Below are 26,337 nucleotides of genomic sequence, written 5' to 3'. Positions count from 1 at the left end.
ATCAATGACTTTTCCAGGTCTAGAAATCACACTTTTAAAATAAAAATCAAGGTAAATTAAGGTAACAAATTTGCATTGTTTTGTAGCATTTCCCTGGAACTGTGCTGAGGCCCCTAGGTTGAAAACCACTAGTCTGCATAGACAGCGACTTTCTAAAGCAGCATCGTAATTAAACTCACACAAACAGCACTGACCGCTCAAATCCACAACTGACCAACCAGAATTGAGTATTCCAGTTTCCAGAGAGCCATGCAATACATGCATTTATTAATATGCATGACAAAACTGTGTAATTTCCTCCCATTTTCATGGAGTACGCGCGCGTGCGTGTGTGTGGTGGCCAATTAGAGTAGCTCAAACAGCTGTGAATAAACTGACACACAGTTTCACTCTGAAGACCTTTCAATTACACTGCCTAGTGCTCTCACACACACACGCATGGTCATCTGGGAGCTCAAACCATGAACCATACTGAGGTTACAGAGTCTCCAATCTTATTCCTCTCTTAACACACACACACACATCGTGCAAGTGTGGATTGAGGATAATGGATGCTCATGTCATGAGAGAAGCTGCCAGCGTGTATGAGCGCACATGTGTGTGTGGAGGGTCAACACTAAGGTCAGCCTGGTTAATGAAGCAGTCTGTTAGTGCTAACGATGATTACCTCTCCTCGCCTAAACATTCATTCTCTGTAATCACCACACACACAAAATTCCAACCTCATCCAAAAAATGATTTAGATAGAAGTTTGAAAAATTACAGACTTGCATAAATAATCCCTGTGGAAGAGGTCAGTGACTTTCTGAAAGGTTAAAACCCATGGTCTATTTCAACCATGAGTGGTTAAAGATTTGAGCTGGTAACCAAATTGGTTATTTCAACAGAGCAAAGGAAGTTTTCCATAATCCATCTCCTTTACATATCTGATGCTTCCGACACAGGAATAAATCTATTGAATCACAGTTGTTCGACATCTGTCAACACCTAAAGACGTAGTTGTTCTCTCTGTTAGCTGCTCGCCTGTACTCCCGGTTAGTGAATGTAGATCAGTCTTTCATCATTCAGTGGCTCTGGGTACTGCTGGCAGCGATCAGCAAACTTGTCACTGAAGTGTGTATGATTGACTCCAGGCACATTTACTGAAGATCAGAAAACACCGTCGAGAGAACAGAGCGAAACACAATGCACTCCAAAGACAGACTATTAAAACAACAGCTAATTAATACGAAGCACAGACACAGCTGAAGATCGCATCATCATTATCTGCACACACATGCCAGAGACCGAGACGAGAAGATATCATAGATGTCTCCAAAATAAAGTATGTGAGATTTAGCCAACTTCTGGGCAAGTGTTTTTTTTTTCCTTCAAAATTTCATACCTATATTATGGCTGTGTTAAAATCACACACAGTTAAAGTGTGAAGGCTGTTCTTTAAAGGTCGCACAAGCACTTAGGCAGCAAAAAGTCAGAAACTATCTTCTTTAGACAATCTAGAAGCTTCCCACCCAGTTAACACGCACACACACACACACCTGCCAGTGTGATTAACGGTATGACTGACGAATTGAAGCAGAGCACAGAACGCTGAAAATTACTGAAATGATCCAATTGTGTTTATTTAGTCACTGAGACATTTAGAGAGAGAGAGAGAGAGAGAGAGAGAGAGAGAGAGAGAGAGAGAGAGAGAGAGAGAGAAATAACAAAGGGAAATAATAATAATATCAAAAATAATTGAGAATGTAACAGGAGCCTGTAGTTCATCTTTTATCAAATGAACTAAAGACCCAGATTGTGTGAACAGCTGTTACAGCACAGATACCTTATGAAGAAGTGCTAATTAAAGACGTGCGGAAACTTGCCTTATTCTCTGTCTAAATGAAGACCGCAATAAGAAAACTTTTCAGACAGGGTGATTCTCAAAATCACAAAAAAAAAAAAAAAAAATCGTATTCACAAACAAATCAGAATCATCTCTTTGTGTGTAAAGAAACTTGGTGGGGGTCAGGTACATATATACCAGCTTTCTGCTCTGCTCCAAATCAAAAATCTGTACTCACAGATTCAGAAAAGCTTGTCGCAGGGGTCTGGGTAAGTGGAAGATATAGGCAGAGGTCAAGTTTGTTTATTAAAGTTAGATTCAGAGTCAAATCCCTCGCTTTTTGTCGGCCTCATTTCATTTGTCTGATGAATTAAATGAGAATCATCAAAATCATTATGATGACGATTACCACAGAAGTCACTAGAGATACTGAGGAAGTTATGACTCTGAAGTTTCTGATTTTGCCTGGGTGATTCAGTTATATTTTAAGAACAAGGAAATGGACATGAGGGGTCAGTAATCAGTGAAATGCTGCAAATACGAGAGCTGAGAGAGTCAGAACATGTTTACAACAGAACAAAGATGTGATGTAGAGAAAGAACGGATTGTTACTTAAAGCAGGTGCAAAATCGCATCTTAAAAATAGAAAATAAAAACAGATAAATTACACATTTTAGTGGGGGTTCATGTCATGAATTCTTTCCTCATATTGCCTTTAGCTGGGCTGCATTCGAGGATCAGGGGTCACCACAGACAGAGAAATGAAACCTCACTCGCAAAATTCGCTATAATTAAAACCTTTCCAAAGTCACAGGGCCACAGACATATTGAAGCTACAGTATGTGAAATGTCTCTCTGGGCAGAGAACCTCATGAGAGTGTTGCATCTGCTGATTCTCCCTGAATTATTAGATCATAAATCACAGATCATAAAAATTTAAGTGAAAGATGTACACAACCGTTTGTTTAAACGTTTTGGCTCTGTAAGATATTTTAAATAAATTAATACTTTTATTCAAAAAGGATGCATTCAATTGGGATCAAAAGGGACAGTAAATAAAGTTTTAATGTCATAAGATTTCTATTTCAAATAAATGCTGCTCTTTTAAACTTTCTATTCATCAAAGAATCCTGAAAAAAAGAATCAATTTCCACAAAAATATTAAGCAACACAAACGTTTTAAACATTGATAAATGTTTCTTGAGCACTAAATCAGCCTATTAGAATGATTTCTGAGGAATCATGTGACACTGAAGACTGGAGTGATGATGCTGAAAATTCAGCTTTGCAATCAGGAATAAATTACATTTTAAAATACATTCAAATAGAAAACAATTATTTGAAATGATAATAATTCAAAATATTACTGTTTTTGCTGTATGTTTGCCTTGGTGGGCATTAGAGACGACTTTCAAAAAAAACTTTTTTTTTTTTTTTTAAGTACCAACCAAACTTTTGAACTGTAGTTTATAATTCACACAAAGATGAAAATCCCGTCATCACACCACCCTCATGTTGTTCCAAACATTTTCTTTCATCTCTGATCCACAAAAGGAGATTATCAGTGAATTGCGACATCAATTTTGATCTGGTCTTCACACAAAGCTATTGCACAGTATGGCTTCAGAAGAATATAACGCACAGATCTTATGGGCTAGTACTTATATGGTGATTTTCACTTCAGCCCCTGGTCACTATGATGTCAAAATTGTTCTTTTTGTGTTCCACATAAAAAAAGAAAATCATTTTCTTTCTTCTGGAACAACACAAGGGTGAGTAAACAATGGCAGGATTTTCATTTACGGGTGAACTAATCCTTTAATTTCTCAGTTAATCATAGACATTCAAATAGCAGGAGACAAATGAAGCATGAATGAATGTGAATATATGAGGTTACTTAAGGCCAGATACCATTTCTGAGCTGTGTGTGTGTGTATATGTGTATGTGAGGTCATTCTCAGCCTGAATTGTCCGATATTATAAAGAGCAGATTTGTTTACTCAGTATATTTACGGGGGAAAAAAAGCTTACACATGCAAACACCAAAGCACACACAAGTGTGCTTGTTCAAGTGTGGGAAATAAGAGGCTTTAGACAAAAATCCTCCTAATCTGGAGCAAGATGTTAATTCATCCACTCTGACTTAATGCTCTCTCTCCTGACACACACATACATACACACAGGACAGAGGAAGAGGAAAAACAAGGACATAACTCTTTGTCTTTTAAGAGGACAGCCTGTGGGCGGAAGTCGTCTCAGGAGAGGTTGTGAGTTTATATACCAAAGTATGTGAGCGATCAAACCATAAAGGTAGAGAGAAAAAAATCTGCGCACTCAGCACATACTCCATCTGAGAGACTCACACTGAACCCAATTAGATTTCAGTACTGTCAGAGCGGTTCAGACTGCCAGAGATCATGTACTAAAGACATAAAAACGCTCAACTCTGCAAGTTGAAGTCAAGTCATAACTTTAAGGCACACGTGAAGCAGGTTAAAAGAATATTTTGGGTTAAATGCACATTAAAGTCTAATCGACAACATCTGTGAGATTCTGTCTATTGGCTCCCAAAGAGAATAAATGTGACTTAAACTAAAAAAAAAAGAGAAAAAAAAAAAGAAAAAAAGTACAACAATGTAAAATCATCCTCAATAGTATTAAAAACACAACACCAATTTAACCAGTTTAATGATGCCTAAAGGGATAAAGAATGAAATTTAAAGCTTACTAATCCTCATCCTCATATTTTTAAGAATGCTACAACATTGGACCCCTTTGGCTTCCATAAAAGGGAAAGTGTTCAAGAAATAGTGCATCCTTAATTTTTAACAATATATTTCAGTATTAAATGAATATATTCTTATTTTAGTATTTATTCGTTTTAATTTACATTCTGGTATTGCCTTCTCAGTGACTGCCGTCGAATTTAATTAAGTTGCCTACTTTTTGGAACAGCCTTCTTGTGTGAAGCACAATTTTGAAGCCTCAAAATGCTTTAGAACAGAGTGTTTAAAAACGCGTCTAAAGCACAAAAGGCGGATCACTTCTTTTCTTTTCAGAAACACTGTCAAGACCACTTGACAATTTGACATTTGAATTTCATTGCTCTTTCGGTTGAAGAGCTGCTGTCAATCGCAGGTTGGTCATAAAATTCTCTGAGATTCAGCTTGTCAGTGATGACTCCTCCAAAAACACATGGGCCAGACTGATGCCGCTGGGTATCACGGATGCCTGAGGAGCACTGGCCTGTTTCAGGATCGGTATCAGAGCCATTACGAGATCACCACACAGACACACTCCATTTACAGAGGGATGAAGCCTAAATATCACACTAATGCTGCAGCATTGTGTGTATTCCTGTAGTCCCTGTGGGCACACAGGCAACCAAGTGATCAGCTCCTCTAAATGTCAGAGAGGGGGACATCATCTCATGCCTGTCTGCAAGCAAACACCATCACATGAAGAGCCAGGAGAATTCAGACTGTCCCACGGTGACAACAACTAGAAAACCCATCCAATCAGAGTCTATTAGAACATTATTCAACTCGCCTCAAACTGACCTCACTTGGTAATCATCAATACCTCCATTGATGTTTCAACAAGATAACAGACTCTCTAAAGAACTTTTCCTACGCTTAAAATTAATACAACAAAAAATACCAGGCGTTTTCCATTTTTTTCACCCATTTACGTCAACTAAACCAGATTGAAGGTCATAAACATCTAAAGCTAGTGTGTGACATCACAACAATCAAAGGTTTGGGGTCACTAAGATTGTGTCATGTTTTGGAAAGAAGTATCTAATGCTTGCCAAGGGGCCGTTCACACACTAGTTTTCCATTGTTTTTCAATGTAAACACACTAGATGGATGACTTAAACCGTTGTGATCGTGTCTCATCCATCATGCACTTTTAAAAAAAAGTGTCCATTCAGAAATCATTCTAATTTGCTGATTTATTATTATCAATGCTGAAAACAGCATTTATTTGAAATATTTTTTAACATAATACATCTCTTCACTTGAATCATTGAATGCATCCTTGCTGACCCCAAACTTTTGAATGTGTACAATATCTAATCTTGTATAATATCTCAAAAGACAACAGCACACACCTTAACAACAAAGCCACAAGAATATAAGGCAAAACTATGAGCAAGACCAAGCTCATTTCTAAAACAATTTATTTTCAAGGGAAGATGCTTCTATTTGACCAGCATACGTGCACTAGCTGTAGGCAAATATATGACTAACATACACCCTGAAAGCAGATGTGGTATTATATAGGCCACGAAATGTAAAGTTATGAAAATGTGCACCTGAAACTAAAGCTATTGGAATTATATCTCACAGACACTAGATTTTCAGTGACAAATATGACAAAAAAAAAAAAGAAAGAATGAGGACATCCTTGCACACTCCTGTGAAATCCTCCTGCGTCTATATCATGTATTTCAGTGTTTTTAAATGGAGTCTGCGAGTTGTTTTGCAGTAGCTGGGGCAGTGAACATCTGCTAATGGTCATTAAATCCATTTGGCTGCAGTTATTACGCATTCATGTCACTAAATGAAACGACACACTTAGACGCCACACAAACGGAAACAGTCATCTGCCTTTTTTTTTATTTTTTATTACCGACCTGCTATTTAGAAAATCTCAATGCACACTAAACATCTGCCATGATATCAGAAACACATTTCCTGTCTCTGACCCCACCATCATTGTATCCTCTGAAAACAATTCTCTGTTTCCTCTGAGCGGAAGAGCACAAGCACCCTGAGGTGGCAGCAGTCTCTCTCTCTCTCGTGTCTGTGGAGGGAGTCGTTCTGAGCGATGGCCAGCTGTGTCTCTGTGTGATGTTCAGAGTTGCACTTGAGTGAACTCTCTAGTACACACTCGTGTATGTTCTCCTCCCTGTATGAGCACACACCTGCGTGAAGAACATCAGTGTTTGTGCTCAATAATGGATTCTCCGTTTCTTTCCCTCCATCACAGTGGACCACCGGTACTAAACCAAAAAGTGCAGACTAATAAACCAGAAGAGACACTAGATTTAATGTGATTTAATTAGAATTTGATGTGAATGAAAAAGAGGCTGTGAGGTGAAAACCTTGGTGAAAACACAACATCTTTCTGCAGTTTTTTCCCTGACAGAGGTAAGAAAACTAAAGAAATCACCACCTGTTTCCTCATTTCAGTTCTTAACCAACTGCCACAACTACCAAAAAAAAACATGCTTACACAAAACTAGAAGCATACACAAATTCACCCTGATCGCAGAAGCGCATAAACCACATCCATTCAGAGACAACTGAACTTTAACACACACACACAGTGATGGCATTTAAGCACACTAAGAAATTCCAAACATGTCCAGTCCAGACATGTGAATGGCCTGACTGCTTGCTCTCTTTCTCTCTCTAAGTCTAAAAGGACCAGGTTCCCATCTGCGGGAGTCTCAGTGCTGCACAGACACACAGAGATAATGGCAGGGTGCAGCGGATGGTCAGTTTATTTAATAAACATAAAAATCCACCTGAGAAAGAGAGGCTGAATCCAGTCTGTGAGAAAGAGAGAGCTGGGAGTAGAGAGAGAGAGAGAGAGAGAGAGAGAGGGCTCTGATTTCAGACGACACATTCAATCACACTGATTCCTGCTCAGTCTCGATGATTGCGGCTGTCGTGGTGAATATTTACTCTCCGATTCATTTTTATTTACATAAGCAGACAGGTAATTGTAACAGCCTGCAGTGTTTCATTCAGAGTTGAAATTGTCCAAAACTATGGCAATAGCAAAAAAAAAAAAAACAATCTAACTCCTGTATCCCTAACCAAAACAATCTAGCTATACCCACGGTTCAAATTCCACCCACTCCCAGCCCAAACACAACAACACCCAACTTTAACCCTCATGCCCAGCCATAAACTGCATCTTACTTGAAGCAGTACATGCCAGTTAAAAACTTTGTCCAACTTGAGACAACTCCAAATCGACAGTTTTTTTAACAGTAAAATCTCTTTTCATGGAAACTTAATGTTATATTGCATCATGTAATGTTATATTGTGTCATGTTTATCAAAATAAAACTGATAGAATATCCATGGATTACTACCACACTAGAAATATGGGCCACAATAATTAAAAAATGTGAATTGAAAGACACTTTGAAAATAAATAGATGGTGTGCATATGATACAGAATTTACCCCCAATACTTTAGACAAAGTTTTTAAGAAATGGATTAAGAAAGGAGTTACGTCGTATTATTCTATCACAAACAACAATATTTTCTTAACCTTTCAAGAATTTAAGAATCGGTTTGAAGTGAGTAATCAAGATTTGTACAGATACTTTCAAATAAGACACCACTTCAACACAACAGTAAATAAAACCAGGAATTGGAAAAAAAATGATTTTGTGAAGATACTCGTCTACATTTAAGGCTACTACAATTAGCAAGGTTATTTCTAAACTTTATCATTGTCTTCAAAACCATAGACCAGAATCCACCTCCTATATCAGAATTAAATGGGAGAAAGAAGTAAACATCACTATATCAGAAGAGGCTTGGTTAGAAACATGTAAATACCAATGGAAAACTACAGGCTCCCATCAATGGAGGCTATTCACCTGGAAAAATATAAGTAGATTCTTTATTTCACCTGCTCAAAAGAGCCATAGTGAAGTAGGATCAGGGTGTTGGAGACACTGTAATTCAGAAGTAGCAAATCACCACCATATATTCTGGGCGTGTCCAGTCATTCACTTATTTTGGAAGGATGTTCACAGGACTGTAGAGGCTATATTAAGGATAAAAATTATTTTCCAATGGTATACCTTGGTATACCCTATACCTTCTATCTGGGAAATCTGGATTTACATGAAACCGATTATATATACCTATGAAGAATATATATATATATATATATATATATATATATATATATATATATATATATATATATATATATATATATATATATATATATATATATATATATTCTTCATAGGTATATATAATCGATTTACATGAAACCGATTATATATACCTATGAAGAATATATATATATATATATATATATATATATATATTCTTCATAGGTATATATAATCGGTTTCATGTAAATCCAGATTTCCCAGATATATACACATATATATACACATACATATATATACATACATATATATATATTCTTTTGTTTGTAATTAAAAAAATACAATAAAAAATAAAAATAAAACTGATAAAAAAATAGACCCAACTTCATTGGTTTTTAGAAAGTAAAGGCTTTTAATCTTGTGCATACAGGTGCTGTATTGAGCACTACATCAAGTACTGAATAAAAAGTGTTAGTGTTATAAACGAAAACTTCTGAAATGTCTGTGCATTCGACAAATATTGCATCTAATCTACTTCATCTGTGATAAAGTGCACAAATACTGCACGAACATCACAACGGGAAGTGTCTGACTAGACGTCCGTTTTCAACTCCTCCACGACCTGCAAGCCATAAATCTCACCAATCGTTTAAATCTAGCCTAGGTCAAACACAACTTAAAACTCCACCCCCACACATTAAAGTCCCACCCCCAGCATTAGCCACACACTTAAACCCCACCAACACACATTCAAGCTCCACCCCCATTCATTATCCACACTTAAACCCCACCCGCAGTCATTCTAGCCCCACCCCACAAACTCAAACCCCGCCCCCAGCCACAGTCAGACTTTCAGGTTCTAATCAGTGTCAGCTACTTGGCAGTAAATGTTTCGATAAAAATACTTCATTCTACAGTCTTAAGTTTCAACATCACTGAAAACACCAGCAACAGTTTCCTGAATCAACCACACCGCCTTCACACACCTGTGTCCTCGTTTCCAGCCCTGCGCTGTAACGAACACATCCGGAGCAGACACGAGCGAGTCTGTCTCTAGGCATGGAAATCTGAAGAGGTTCATACTGGAATTTAGTTGGGGAGTGAGGTTCTGGTCTTACCTTTCCAAATTGTTCAAAATACTGTTTCACGTCTTCAACGACTGTGCTCGCGGATAATCCACCCACAAATATTTTCTTTGTTCTTGTGACCATCTGGTGAGAAAGAGAGAAAAAAGAAAAACATGAGCAAACCAAAACACTTCAGAGCAAGCAGACGCCTATATCACGGACACTTCTATTCAAAACATTGCGTTTGTATGTTTAAATGTGCATGTTTTTTTGTACTGTACTTGGAATGTTCAACACAAAAAAAGAGGTACAGAGGTAGAGAAAAAGATGAATCATTAATTTTCCTAAGTTTTAGTAACAAACATTAAGATGTATGAAACACCAAGTGATAGAAATAGAGCAGATGTTTTTACCAAACAGACAGTGAATGTGATTTATCGGTTTCTGTAGTAAACTATATAAAAAAAAAAAAAAAAAAGGCTGAGTTTTGAGCTTATGACCTGTGCATGACAAGACTGGCCGCTATAAAATAACACTTATAAAAAAATTGTCCTATTACATTGTTCAAAAGAAGTTAATTTGCAAGTTTACATATAACCACAATTAACCACAATTTTTAAAAAAATAGTGAAGACAAAATACAAGAAACATTGTCAATGAATATAATGCTTTTGTCACAAAAATGTCTTAAATGATCTAGATTTGAGGGCTTTTCTCAGTAATATATAAACAACTTTCCAACGTTCATGTTGAGGTCAAAGGTCTGACATCAGGATACAAAATTTGTATTTGAAGATCATCTTCCTCAGTAAACAAACTCCTAATGAAAGCTTTAAATTAAGCACAGTGTTGATTCCAGTCCCTCCAGATGCACCTTCTCAAGATTTCACAGCTAATAATGCCGTTACAAATCACATTTCACTGATGCCACACACGTGCTTGGCCCCATTAGCACAGCCTTCCATTCAGTTAAACTCCTGACATGTTTACTTCTGCTATGACACACGTCCAGATGCTTTCCAGCTCCAGTCACACATAAAAACAATAACAGAGGAAAAAAAAAATCCTTCCCTTTCCCATAAAACTCAATTAAGGGATAGAGGGAAGGAGGGGTGCATTAAAACACTGATTAATTCCCAAGCCGAGAAAATACAAAAGATTTCTACAGCACTCAAGGAGAGGCGACAGGAGGATGAGCAAGTGCACCAGAAGAGAAAGAGAGAGAGAATGAAAGGCAGGAAGAATTTAAACACATGCAACTTTAAGAAATTTAATAGTCAGATAAAATTGTTGGTATTCATTTGTTTTTTTTAATATTCACAAAAACTTAGCTTTTTATGAAAACGTTGTATTGTCAGATCTGCACTGTGAATGTTCATTTAATCTAATCATATTATCGGTCAAAAGTATGGAATAATTTCGATTTTTTTTTTCATGTTTTTGAAAAGTCTCTATGCTCATAAAGGCTGCATTTATTTGATCAAAAATACAGTAAAAATTAATATTGAGAAATATTACAATATAAAATAACTTTCTATTTTCATATATTTTAAAATGTAATTTAAAGTATTACTCTAGTTTTCAGTGTCACTTGATATTGATTTATATATTGATTTGGTGCAATCAGAATATTTGATGCTGATGCATACATGTGTAATTTCTCATCCCTAAACCCAGCAATTGTTTAGTTTGTTTTGTTGTTTTGCAATTGGTGATTGTAGTAAAGAGAAATGACACACTACAGCTTTAAATACTTTAAATTCTGTTACTGTATGTGTAAAAACGTCACCCTCCAGCCAACACACCAATCTAGAGTGAAGATGATGTTGAAGTAGAGATGTGATTGTCTATCTACCTGTCTATTTGCATGAGCACCAGGAGCTTGTGTGTGACACTCATTCAGGATGCAAATCAAGCCAGTGGCCGGAGATCAGTGCCTAAAACAAGATCACATCCACCCGGCAGGCTTTCTGAGGTTATCAGGGTCGTTCAACCTGGATATTTACCAGCATCCCTGTTCTTATCAGCACAGATCTAGCTAATGGAAACAGCAGCTAGCCCTGTTCCTGCACTACCAGCAGTTGTTTCATCTGGTTCCTGTGACACCTCAGTCTCTGCGAGAGGCATTTCCCTGTCCGCCGCCGCTGCTGCTGCCCTGTCTGTAGATGCTTAAGTTTTTAGCCTACTCTTTATGCTCTGTGACAGGCCTGCCCACAGGGCTGATGGGATTTCTACAAGCACTGCAACAACGCAATTACTTTCTCTCCTGCTTTCTCTGTGGTGACAACCCGACACGACTGCCTAAATCCTCCTGGAGAAGAGAGACAGACAGCACGGTAAAAAACAGTGATACAGGAGTAGTGAGCTTGCATGTTATACAACTTGCATTATTCCGAGGAAAAAGCGTATAACACCGGTATCGGAGTCCGTCGACACAGGGCCCTCCTGCCTGAGAGAGGAGTGGCATTTCTCTCTAGACAAATAGGAAGAGGTTAGTGATAATATGAGGATGTCGCTCAGTATTTGCGCAGGAATCTGCTTCTGTCACTTATTAAAATAAGATCCGAGTTATGAAGATGTATTCCCAGCTCAGCTCGAACAGGCAGAAACACAGACGACGGGCTCCAGGGAGGAGCCGGAGAAATGGAAGAGAAGAGTAACTTTCCCACCAATCTGCTCGCACACCTGCTGGTGTTTTAGAGCAGTAACGCTGAAGGGGAATCCAACAGCATGAACAAGGACACACTCAAAAACACTGAATGACCTCTCTCTCGTTACCAGAAGGACACAGCCTCCTCTCTCTCCTTCTCTCTGCAGCAGTGAGTGTGTTTGAGTGTGTGAGATCTGTCGCAGGGTCAGTGGTGTTTCTCAAGGACATCTTTCCCTCTCTGAGCCTCGATAGAATTAAATGGACCGGAATGGTGTCTTTTTTGCAGGAAGATTTTAAGGGACATTAGGGTAAACAACATCAGCATAGTAAAGCGGCATATTAAAGGGGCCATATGGAAAACAAGATATCCAGCCTCTATTTGAAATAAAGAGCTTGATATCTAATATTGAGGTCATTTACATAAAGAATTCTTAAAGACACAGTTTCAGAAAATGTAGAAAATTAAAATTTTCCTAACATTACAACCAGCATTATAACTTCAGGGAAAAACAAACCTCTATATTGGTAAAGAAGTCCTCTAAAAGGGATAATACACCCAAAAGTGAAAATTCTGTCATCATTTACTCACCCTCAAGTCATTCAAACCTATATATGACTTGCTTTCTTCTGTGGAATGAAGATATTTTGAGGACCATTTCTCAAAATGAGTGTTTTTCTTTTTGATCATACAATGGAAGTCAATGGGCTCCAATGTTGTTTAGTCCCCAATATTCTTCAAAAATGTATTTTGTGTTCTGCAGAAGAAATGCATACAGCTTTGGGATGACATGAGGGTGAGTAAATTATTTTTGGGTGGACTATTCCTTAAAGTTACAAAGAAAGTGGCGCTAGTGTTTTTCTCGGTTATAGCTCTTGGATCAACTATGGGTGCCAACCTAAAACCTTGCAGCCTAACCTTTAAGGTAAAACTTAAAAAAAGTATTAAGTATTTATTTTGTTCTGTAAAATGACATTTCACATAAAAAAAAAAGATATTTAACAAGGGGGGAAAAAAAGAGATAACCAAATCATGAGCTCTAACATCTGAGTTTTGCAGTAGAGCCAGAGCTGAAAATATGCTCTGAAGAGCCTCTCTATGACACACACACACACACACGGTTCCTCCATGACAAGAATGAGAGCCTCCATGGCCCCTGATTTAGTGAATGACAGTATTTGTGGACAGCTGATTACAGTTGTCTGACTTTGGCTTCGTCTCTCGAACAAGGCCACTTGAACCAGAGGGGATCCGTTCAAGCCGAAACCTCTTTCCTGTGAGGAGCTTCTCTTCATCCCGCTCCCAATCAGAGCACTTTCTCCCTCAGCTTTTCTGCCTTCTGTTCGTTTTCAAAAAGGAGTGATTAGAATGTGGCCGAAGCCATCAGCAATCCACAGCGGCTCTCGCTTTCCCAACGGTGATTACAGGGTGAGACATCCTGACACCAGATCAGCACACACACACTGGAAATTTGAAAGCATTTGTGGTAATTCAACATTCTTCCAGTCTAAAATTAAAGTGTCTGAGATGAATCTGCTATGCTTTCTTTATAAAAACAAGCCATTGTGATGTGGACTTGAGTTATTGCCTCCGTTCTGGCTTTCATACGAGCTGTTTTTATGAATGAATAGAGGGAGGAAGTGTCCACACAAACAGCTAAGAAAGATTCACTCAGGTAACACCCTTCAGATGAACAGAGAGAGACCTGCTCACATTTATGAACATGGCACTGACATCTGCACACTAGGTGAGCTTCCTACGCAAAATTAATATCCACAGGAAATGTGAAAATGACACATAGAAACAGTGAGTGTTTCACTGGTGTCACAGAGTGATAACTTGTGTTATCAGTGGCAGCTTAACTAAAAATACTCTCAGACAGAGAAAGAGTCTGAGAGAAAATGATCTGTCAGGATCATTCCTGCAAAATAAACTCTCAAAAGAAAGAAAAAACACAAATGAGATCTCTTTTATACCTCTAATTGCTTATAGACAGAAATAGTTTGTTTTAACTTAATGTTAAAGCATTGTACTCGTAGAAACTTCTGGAGAAACATCTGATGAAAAAGTGCAGTTCTTGGTTTTCGTTCATTTAGGTCTCCTGAGCATTCTCTGATTACGGTTACTTCAAATGTACCTTTCAGAGTTTTCCTGAACAAAAAATGATCACTAATTGCTACTTAGTAATTGATGCCAAGCAATAAGAGTGGTAGAGACACTGAGCTCAAATGTGTGATTGACTGAGTACACAGACTATCACAGTGTATCCAGTGTGAGTTTGACTTTCCATGACAGTTCTGAGTGATCAGGATGCACACTGCCACATCAAGTCACATCAGAATGATCATATTTACAAGACCACCACAATGAAGTACACTACTGTTTAAATGTTTTATGTCAGTAAAACTTTAGTTTTGAAAGAAATTAACACTTTTATTCAGCAAGGATGCATTTAATTGATCAAAATTGTCAATAAAGACATTTATTACAAAATACCTCTATTTCAAATAAATGCTGTTCGTTTGAACTTTCTATTCATCAAAGCATCTTGAAAGAATCATGGTTTCCATCAAAAATGTTAAGCTGCACAACAGCTTTCAACAAAGAAGTGTTTCTTGAGCACCAAGCAGCATATTAAAATGATTTCTGAATAATCATGTGGCACTGAAGACTGCAGTAATGATGCTGAAAATTTAGCTTTGCATTACATGAATAAATTACATTTTCAAATAAAATAGAAAACAGTTATTTTAAACAGTAATATTTCGCAATATTACTGTTTTTACTGTATTTTTGATCACTTAAACTTTTTCAAATTACATCAGTATTGGCCATTTAAAAAAGGTATAACAGTCACCCACTAGTCATTACATTACAAAAAAGGGCTTTGACAAAATCCAAAAGGATTTCTCATTGCTATTGAGAAATTTGCATTTGGGATGTGTTAAGAGTTTAACAAAAATGACCTCAGATGTAATACTGCAGTTTTCTCTCTCTCACTCTGCACCCACTGTCCCGCTGAGTCACCACAGCTGGAGGAGAGAGAGAGAGAGAGAGAGAGAGAGAGAGAGAGAGAGAGAGAGAGAGAGAGAGAGAGAGAGAGAGAGAGAGAGAGAGAGAGAGAGAGAGAGAGAGAGAGAGAGAGAGAGAGAGAGAGAGAGAGAGAGAGAGAGAGAGAGAGAGAGAGAGAGAGAGAGAGAGAGAGCAAAGCTGGCACAGTCGGATCTCTGCCCTCCTGACGGTGGACTCACAGATGACTGGGCACCAAGCTGGCACTGCCATCCTGCAGCTCTGCCCTGCGCACTGTAGAGCACCTTCACGGCTGCCGGGTTCAGATCAGCTCTCTTCTGTACAGCAACCCTGTATGACTCCCGTAACCTCATCACCGCCAGCTTTTAAACAGGGGCCAGTGAGCAGACTCACCGACCCACCAAACCTGCCATATCACAAGAACTCAAGCGCTGAATCACGTGGAAATGATTCCACACAAGCAGAGGAACAACCATCTGGGTTCTAAAAAGCCTACAAATTTGTGAATGTTTATTTTAAAGTGGTGCTGTCAGCATTAACGCATGTGATTCATTTCAAAATCCCTAACACGTTAAAATAATTTAACGCAATTAACACGAATGAATTAGAAAAGTATGTGAAACTGCGTCATTAACAATTTACGTCACACAGTTAGATGATCAAGCACCCTGTAAGCCTGGAAGGAGGAAATGTCCATTCTAACCCTTTAACCCGATTCTGCTTCTCTGTTTGTGATCAGACCATTTTAAGCATGTTAAGCCGTTAAACCCTGGGAAAGTTTTCAGTGACCCAGTAATCGAATTCATTTAAACAGTCTAAAACATCACTAATGTAAAGAAGATATTAGAGAGAATAGAGAATGCATTTTTAGTGAATTATTCATTCCAGTGTGTGCTTTGCTTTAAAACACGAGCTCTGTCATATTCTGTGATTGTTTTCCGAAGAGCACAATTTTGGTGACATACAGGAGTCGTACAGTAAACGTGTGAGAGCGTTATATTGATGCACAAGCAACAAACCGCGTATGTGCGCTCTCGATCACTGATCGCACGCTGCATTTATGTACAGACACATTTCAGTACATTTGCACTGTTTCCACACACACTGTGTTTAGTAATCCTAGGTTTATGCAGTCAAGTCAAGGCAGTTGATTCAGTCATTTTTTAGCATTTCCATGTGGTCCTGTTCGGTATCGCAGCTTGACTCGTCTAAAATGAAAACAACCTCTTTGTTGTTGCTCTAGTCTATACACTACTATACACTGAATTCTTTAAAGTTATTTTTCTGTAATGTTTTTTTTTCATGGACGCTTTGGAGTGCATACATTTATTATTTAATAGAATTATATGGACTCTATTAATAGAATTTGGTTATTTGGTGTCCTTTTGGAGTCTCCAAGGGTCCTTGAAGATTGCAGAAAATTGTGAGAATCGCTCTTTAATCTGATTGTTTACTTTTCTGGATATAGCAAATGATGACAAAATGAATGTGTTAAATGTAAAAATGTTGCATGCTTAATTTCACAATAAGTGTGCGATTAATCAAACAACAAAAGTGTGATTAATCCAATAAAAATGTATCGATTGACAGCACTATTTTAAAAACAACATGAAATCAACATTGACCCATTTGACTTAACCCTGGTCTTACTGTGCACAACTGACCTTAGGACAGATAATTGACTCAGTCCAAATCAAATCACTGGGCTGATAAGCCTTGTTATTCGAACTCACTCATCAAACTCATTATGGTTAAAAAGTGGTGTTATGGTGGTGGTGTAATTCAGATATCCAGAAAGGCTACTGAATGGAGTTTTATTCATTCTGCTCACAAAACAGCCAATAATTTAGAAAAATGCTTGCACTGGACCAGAATAGACACCAAAACTAGCAAATGTGTACTGATCATCCAAAAGTAAAACATCTCTACATTTACAAAAGGAAAGGAATAGTAGAATATACTGTATAGTGGATATTTTAGAAAGGGAAATTATTGATTTAAATAGCACGTGTGATTCTTTATGACCTTGAACCTTTATGACCTTAAGTTTTTTCCACTTTTGTGATGTTTTTTTCCAATACATACAAAGACTACATATATGCAGCCAGAGTTAACTATTTTAGGACAAACAAAAAACACACATTTATCCATTTGCATCTGCAGAAAGCATCCATAATACATTTTGCCTTTGTCTTAAATGTCAGAATTTAAGGCATGTCGACTAGGGGTTAAACGGATGGTAGTTGATCTGTGATCCGTAGAGACCAGAACCCACGGTTCGGCACGCATCTAATTTGCGGAGTACTCGTGTGCTGTTGTCTGTGCGCACAGCCACCCACAGCCGAAAGGTGCAGGCGCGTTTCAGATCATGCGCGAACACCGAATTGATTCCTCTTTTGCGTCTCCTTGTGCTTGAATGGATGCTCCATATATACTGAACGAGTACATCATGAATCCATTTTCCAAACTGTGTTTTTGTCTTATCCTGAATCACTACGGTACGCCTATAATAAGTGTTTATATGTAAAACTCCGCTGCGGAGTAGCCCAGTACCTGCGTGACTCGTCATAGACATTACAATGTTCTTCCGCAAGACGCATGCAGTTCTGTTTATTAACCGCTAGAGAGCAAACGTACATGCACATTGCACACTGATGATGAAATGCGCCAATGGACTATATGCACGGAGCGTTCTTTAAAACTTCCATATAAGCCAGCTGGAAAACCTCTGGTGAAATGTCACTTGCTGGTGTGTTGGTATCTTCAATGTCCTGAGGTAGCTTTAACAGCATAAATATTGTAATACTTAGTTTATAATCAGAATATAGTCACTTAAATAGTCAGACCTAGCATTGATTTAGTTATTCAAATGCAAGACGACATTAAAAAAAAGACGTGTTCCTCAGCAAAATTCGATCATTATTCACACTTTCGTTTGAAAACAAAGCGTCAACACACTATAAAAAGTAAAGATTTAGTGTGTACTTTAGTTAGATTTATTGAACACCTGAGAAAGTTGGTAGCACCAGTACAACCAGTGGAAAAGTTAGTCTAGAGCCGTGGAGTTAGATCTTCCTTTATTTGTAACTTTGTTATATTGTATTAGTATCTATGCTTGTCATAAGTATCTATGCTTGTCATAAGTGATCCGAAAAATTATACAATCCATGACTCAAAAAACGCAATATGATCCGAACCATGAGTTTTGTGATCCGTTGAACCACTAATGTCTACTGTCTGGCTTCTTAACCTTTGGGTAGATTTCCTCTTGTAATTTCATCACTTTCTCATCTTCTACCATTATATTTAGAGTTTCAACATAATCGGATACAAAAGCTTCTTTGCTGTTTTTATGCAATGGTAAACTGAATTTCAAGTAATTTATTCCAAAGTCATCAGCAAGAGAGTGACTCACAATGAAAACTCTAAAATACACATGTACAATAACTGGTCTAGCCTAAAGATAGTCTGCCTGATTTAAAGAACATCAAGTTGCACATTGAAATACGCCGAAATACGGAAGTTAATTGAACACTAAACCCTTCCCACAATAGCCCTTAACACTCTAAAGCTGTCATTTGCACATCTTTGTTCTCTCTTAGGTCTTCAAAAAGAAGCTGTTCATCTAAGCAAGAAACGCAGCATCTGGCCAGCCTCTGGGGAGTCCGAAACACTGAGTTACCCTAACACACACACACACACTGACTAACCAAATCTCTTCATCTCATTTTCACTGACTCACTCGTTTCTCCCAGTCATCTCTCCTTCGTTTCTGCTCTCCTCTCTCTATTTTCTGTAATTGCTCCCAGATCTCTCATTTCTCAGCCACGCTCTGCTGCTAAGCTCTTAAAGATTTAGGCACCTCACATAAACCCAGTCCTGTCGTACACCTCGACAGAACCGTAGGACCTCTTCATCTCTCATCACTATACTTTCTTTCCCGTACCCTATAGGTTCATAAGGCAATTAAAAACACAGTTCTTGCCGAATGGAGCCAATGGGCTCGTAAAATTGTGGGTCACTTCAGACAAAAAACACATCTCTGTGCACTGTGCGTTCTTTTCAAAAGCAGTTTTAAAGCAGTACGGTAAAAGAAAATAACCCCTTTAAAACACTCAGAGACAAGCGGCACTCGAGCGGATGTCAGAAATGGGTAAATGGTGAGTACCCATCAATGAAATGCCATCATAAAGAACAGTTGATTTATGCAATGATCCAGAATAAATCAGGTTGAAAGTAGAAATGTAATTTATCTATCCATACATCCATCCATCCCATAGATACAATGCATCAGGAATGAGAGCGTTCCACTATAATGATTACTTTATAGCAAACACCATGATAGTGAGTTAAAGCACAATACTATTATTACTTATCATACTTATCATAACTACCTGTTTCCCTGACAGCACTGATGTGTCATATTTGCAGTGGTCAGGAGAGTAAGTATGCAAGTTTCAAAGTTAAAGTTGATACCATTTTATGCTTTAAAAATTGAAAATATCTAAACTTAAAATGTAATATGAGGAAATCTGAATGTTTTCCATGTTCCTTCAGGAACTTCAAAAGCACAAAACAAGCTTATTTAACCCAAATTTCTAGTGAGGATGCTTCTTATTTACCTTGTGCACATACTCCTGTCATCTGAACTGCCTAATGAAACCTTCAAGCACGGCTTAGTTTGTAATGAATAAACATCGCTAAGTGACACAAGGTGTTGGGTTTTGAATGTAAACCGCACATAGCTCTGCGTCCCTTTGATAAGGGCAATTACAACCCATTTAGAGGCTCTGACAGAGCCTTTTTGCAGAACACACAACTGCTCTAAATGAGACAACTAAATGAGATCCTGTGATTACAAACTGTCGAATGTGAGAATCAAATTTACAGCTTAAGAGTGTCATATAGCTGAACAACCAGAGGCCAAGAAGATATTCTCTTCTCTGATACGTTAAAGCCAAAAATCACCAAATGCATCTTAGTATGCAAATCATAATTAAGGTAGACAGCTTATTGGTCAGTCATAAACTCAGGAGGGGAACTTAGAGACAAAAATGAGACACCCTATCCATATTGATGTTCTCTCACTCTCTTTCACTCGCTTACCTAAATTATACACACATACACACACTTGAATTGTTTACAAAGACATTGTGCAATATTGTTCAAAAGTTTGGGGTCGGTAAGAGTATTTTTATGTTTTTGAAAGAAGTCTCTTCAGTTCACCAAGGCTGTATTTATTAATGCAAAAATACAGTAAAAACATGAATATGAAAATGAATATGAAAAATTACAATTTAAAATAACCGCATTCTATTTTTAAAATACTTTAATATTATAAATGTCTTCATGGTCACATTTGATCAATTTAATGTGTCTGCTGAAAAAAATTGTTCATTTCTTTAAAAAAAAAAAAAAAAAATCTTACTGACCCAAAACCTTTGAACAGTAATGTACATGCACACCTGTATACAGGTAAACATCCATTAGCACATAATGCCATGTCTACTTCCTGCCTGGCTTAAATGGACTTACAAGAACTACACCCAACAACCACACACACACACATACAAAAGAAAGAATCATGGAATTTTTACATTTTGTAAATACATTAAACATCCGTCACGCAAGACTACCCAGAATTTCTCATAGCATCTTATAACCAACAGCATGAGACATATTGATAAATATTGAAGGCGGTTTAGTAGACATACTCAACCGCAAGAAAATTTGGTTTTATTATACCTGAATGTCTTTCATGGAGAGTGTATATAATTATCCTGAGAAAACCAGGAAGAGTTCCAAACCCTCAAATCAAAGTCTAAAATAATTGAGAGAAGAGACAAAAAGAGGAGGGGATCGCTTCCTCTCGCTCTCTTCATCTCCTTCACCATGCACATCAGAGCAGCTCAGGCCTTCAACAAAACAGGTTCCCGAGTTTATTTACATAAACTTCAAAATACCGCTCTGTTTAGGAGGAAACAAAGACAGCAGACATCAAAGTTCGTAAGATCTGGCCAGCGCCTCCACGCTGCAGCCACCGCAGGCCTTGAGTAAACCTCTAAAAAGGATGTTTGCTTTATTCCCACCCAACAAACTCTTTTTCTTTTGTCATTCTCCATTGAGAACGTGAACATCAACCGGGAACAGAGTGAAAATGTTTTTATCAGTATTGGGGGGGGATTTGTCAGTGAACAGAGGGTTTCCAGACCTCCACGCTGCACAGAAAGAGCGGAACATATCGTCCATAGCTTTCCACTTGTTTTCTGAAACCAGGAGACAAATATACGGAATGGGGACGACCACTGGAAAATTGCAGAAAATTGCTGAATAAATGTCCTCAAACTTTAAAAAAAACAAAAGGGCTCAAACTTTTGAGTTGTTCAAAAGTTACTAAGATTTAGTCAATCAGAGGGGGAAGATCAGAGCGGTTTCTTTGGATATGACTGACTTCGCAGTGGTTAATTCTATATATTGACAGGTCTAAACAGGTCAAAAGTGGCAGTAAAACTGAATAGAAAGTTCAAAAGAACATTTTTGTATATCAAAGAAACGTGAAAAAAAGCTTCATGATTTACACAAAATTAATAAGCAGCACAACCGTTGATAAGAAAAGCTTCTTCACTTAATGGTCTTATGTTGCATGATTTATCAGTGAATGTTATACTAAAGAAAAAAAAAAGCTTTCATGATCTTTTAATTAAAATGTAAAAACATAATCTGCTGTAATTAAAATAATATACTTCCAATAATAACCAATAATGTTATAGCTTAACATGGTTGGATTGTCAATATTCAATTCAATCCCATAGGATAGTACTAGTACCTAATAAATATTCTGGACCCTATTTTAATGATCTAAGCGCATGGTCTATAGCGCACGGTGCAAGTGTACTTAGGGCGTGTCCGAATCCACTTTTACTAGTTTAACGACGGGAAAATGGTCAGCGCACCCGGCGCATGGTCTAAACGTGTTGTCTCTATTCTCTTAATGAGTAATGGGTGTGTTTTGGGCGAAACGTGCAATAAACCAATCAGAGGAGTCTCATCTCCCATTCCCTTTAAAAGCCAGCTGCGCTCGCGCCTTGGCGGATTCGCTATTTACATGACGGAATTTGCAAGTGGAAAGACTGAACACATCTCCAGAGAGGAAACGGATCTGCTAGTGCGCGAGGTTAAAGCGTGCAAGCAGACCATCTACGGGACAAACCGGATTCCACCATATCTTTTACATAGTAATCCCTTTATTTTTAATATTTGGCATGTTTGTGTGCTGCTGCATAACAACCCTGTGTGTGTAATAAGCGGAGTGTACGCGCGTTGTGCACCTGCCTATAGGCTCATATTACTAATGCGCCCTTTAAATAACAAAGAAAATACTGAGCCATTGACTTTAGACCAGGTCTTTGTTGGTCAATGGCGCAGTCTATTTCAGTTGCCTCAAAATATCAACGCGCCAACAATGCGCCTGAACACACCTCGTTTTCAGACCAGCATGTCCATGGGCGCAAATGCATTTGCTATTTAAACAAGGTGGCACAGGACGTGAAAATAATATCCGTCGGGCTGAATATAGCAAAAAAAAACACTTGTCTCGCTTGGCGCCTCATTGCGCCGGGTGTATGATAGGGACCTCTGTTTATTATTAAATGTCACATTACAAATGTTAAATGCATTGTAAACGCAGTTTTATTTTGATTTAAACACTAAACTTGGCTGGGTTGGCGGGTTGAGAGAGCAGGGCACAGCAAGAGGAAACTGAGATCAAGGCCTTTTGTCCCCGTTCATGCATGTCGTCTCTCTCTGAAGACCTCCAGCATGCAGGCAGCGGGGTGGATGCCAGCAGAGTGAGCTGCATTCGTGCATGCCTGCGGACCGCTGTTTCTGGGCTCTGCTCTGGAGGGATTTCAGCTGACAGCTGTTATTAATAAACGAGTGCTGGAGGTCAGTTCATTCCTCCGCCTCCTCTCCACCTGACTCCAGCAGAGTTACACGTCCAGCATCTTACCAGCTGCTCTAAGCACCTCTGCAGGAACCATGGACACAGAAATGGTCTTTAATCAACAGCTACACTGACTGGGCATGTGGTAAATACATCCTACATTATCAGGCAAGTGCCCAATAAGACATTTGTCAAAACCCTTTATAATAACCTTAATCATGGTAACGCTTTACTTTAAAATCTTACTGTATATGTTGTCATTTACTCACCCTCATTTACTCACCCTCACCCCAGAGATATTTTGAAGAACATAGGTAACCAGACAGTTGATGGACCCCTCTGACTTCCATAGTAGGAAAAAAATACTATGGAAGTCAATGGAGTACATCAACTGTCTGGTTACCTATGTTCTTCAAAATATCTTCCTTTATGTTGAGCAGAAGAAAGAAATTAATACATGTTTGAAACTGAAACTTGAGGCTGAGTAAATGATGACAGAATTTTCTGACGTGAACTAATACTTTAAGCAATTATACTTTTGTTATTACAAATTCAAGTAACAAAAGTAATACTATTACACTTGGTAATCGACCAGAATGCCATCGCGGCAAAGTCGTTCGCGAAATCATTGCCAGGAGGCGCAAAACGACATTTTGTAAATCAGCTGCAATTGCCACATTTTGAAGTGGAGCTGAAGTCATAAATTAACAAGTATACAAGTATTAACAATAGTATACAATGACAGTAATTTCCTACAACAAACATGAAAAATCAAAACAAGAGCTATTGACATTACTGTACAATAATAAAACAAACAAAGATTTGGTGGAGTTGAAACTGCAGCATAAGATATAAATATATTATATTATATTATATTATATTATATTATATTAATATAATTTAATATAATATATATTAATATAATTTAATATAATATATAATAAGTAATAATTTTATTATTAAATAAAGGGAAAAATATTTTATGTTTAAACAATCATACACAAGTTCACCAGTGAACTTTTTAATGAAAGCACAAATTAAATAAGTAAAAGTTAATTTTAAACAGAAGAGAACAAACTTTTAGAACAGAAAAATTAGAATCAAAAGTTTTAAATAGAGACGACAACAATAGCTTATTTAATATTGTAGACGTTGGTGGGCAACAGTATTCCTCGAGAAGCAGCGCGATCACTGATCAAGATTTGAACACGGCCCCTTGCACTATAATAAACAAAAACACCACAAGCCCATCATATCTCGCAGTCAATGAAAAAAATGGTGCAATGATACTGATTATTTTTACTATTGCGGAATGAGACGATTGAGAAGCTCTTCTCTCTTGTGTGCGCGAACACACTGAGTAGGGACAATAAAGGTGTAAATCGCCACTCTTTCACATGAAGAGTGTCGGATAGCCAGCCTGATGATACGTTTTTTAACTTAAAGAGCAGGCAAAGTTCCTTTTAGGTTAAATCTCTCGATGAGTCCAAATGTTTCTTATTAAGTTATAAATATTGTAATGTAGGCCTATTTAAAGGTTTTTCATTAAAACGTTTTTCATTAAAACGTTCAACTGAAGTGTTCAATCCAATTGTTTCAACTGGTTTTGTAGAGTTTTAGAATGTTTGAGCAGTGTGTTATGACTGTCAACAATCTGGCATTATCTAAACATGAACTGTTGAGGAACGCATTCATGCCAACTATAGAAACTAATGCGAGTGGAGCAGCAGATACAGAGCTCTTTTATTCGCGATCAACCTCGCTTTATTGTAAGGTGAATTCAACAAGGCATTCTGTTTCTTTTAAAGGAACAAAGGCTGAATAATTTATTACACTAGATTTTTGTAATTGGCGTGGATGACATGCAGCGACATTTGCAGTATTATTGTATAGCCTACAATATAATATGAAGTGTTTTTTACCCTGAAACATTTAATTTCGAGAGAGACCCGGCGTGCGCAGCAAGGGAGACAAAAGAAACTCGCTGAAAGAGATCCACAAAAGAGAGGCAAAGAAAAACCTCTGTTCTTAATTTATGTTGCTTTGTACCATTTTAATTTTGCACTATTTTAACTATTTTAATGTTGCAAGAATTAGAATATGATTCTGTATTGCTCATTTTGCACCGCAAAGGGAATAAATGCTAAAGCCTACGCAAACCTGTTTTAAATGGAAAAAAAAAACTGTCCTGACACTATTTAAACCTTGATATGTGCGATGGGGTTTTAAAATGAATTTAAATGTTAGTGTTCTTTTACACTTTATATTTAAAACAACAATATTTAGTTAGTAGCCTATTATTTTTTTGTCATTTTAGTCAACAAAATGTCGAGTCTTTTTCTGATTTGTTCAATGTATGGATCTGTTTTGAAATGTGTTTTTTCCCCCATTGCTATGGTTATCACTGGACATGCATTTAAACTTCCCGTTTAAATTAAAGTGATAAACATCAGGGCGAGCATTAGGACCGCTGGCTTCCGCTTCAACTCGTACCCCTTACAGTAAAGACTGTTCTGAGAGCACAGAGTGGCGGCTCTCTATCGGTTTCCCCGCTCATCCTTACTAAAAACTACTGCAAGTCATTGAGTGTACAAAGATTAAAGCGGCTGTCCTCTCACTGCAGGCCTCTGTGCTTCTACCTGTAAACCCACTCCGCAAGACCTGATTCACCATTAATGTGTGAAAATGTGTGTTTAGGACAGAGTGTCAAACTGTTCCCTGAGGAACTGTGACCAAGCTGAACTCTAAACACACAACGCGTGATGCGTCTAGAGGGCTTCCAGAGCTTAAATCTTCAGTAACACACTCTCGTATCTGCCTGACGATGATCAAACTAACTCACGCACGTCTTGCCTAAAAAGAGAGCGATTCAGCCTGCAGTGCCTTGAGCTCTGAATTAGACTTGCGTAAAGCGTTTCCACTGGAATAACAGAGTGATTTTACTGCCGTT

The 26,337-nt window shown here is 37.8% G+C and overlaps 1 protein-coding gene across 4 annotated transcripts in view; it reads right to left on the bottom strand.

Annotated features, from left to right (window-relative positions):
- Positions 1-26,337, bottom strand: part of msi2a (musashi RNA-binding protein 2a) — a 159,620-nt gene that overhangs the window by 99,904 nt on the left and 33,379 nt on the right. For all 4 annotated transcript variants that reach the window (XM_084104442.1, XM_084104443.1, XM_084104444.1 and 1 more), the window contains exon 6: positions 9,819-9,911. In XM_084104442.1, coding sequence (XP_083960568.1) covers positions 9,819-9,911 — 93 coding nt within the window. The remainder of the gene's footprint in view (positions 1-9,818; positions 9,912-26,337) is intronic.

The sequence above is a fragment of the Abramis brama genome, assembly GCF_963993115.1.
Source record: "Abramis brama genome assembly, chromosome: 25".
Taxonomy (NCBI): Eukaryota; Metazoa; Chordata; class Actinopteri; order Cypriniformes; family Leuciscidae; genus Abramis; species Abramis brama.
Note: the sequence above shows the minus strand (reverse complement) of the source record. Positions and strands in the feature narration are given on the sequence as shown.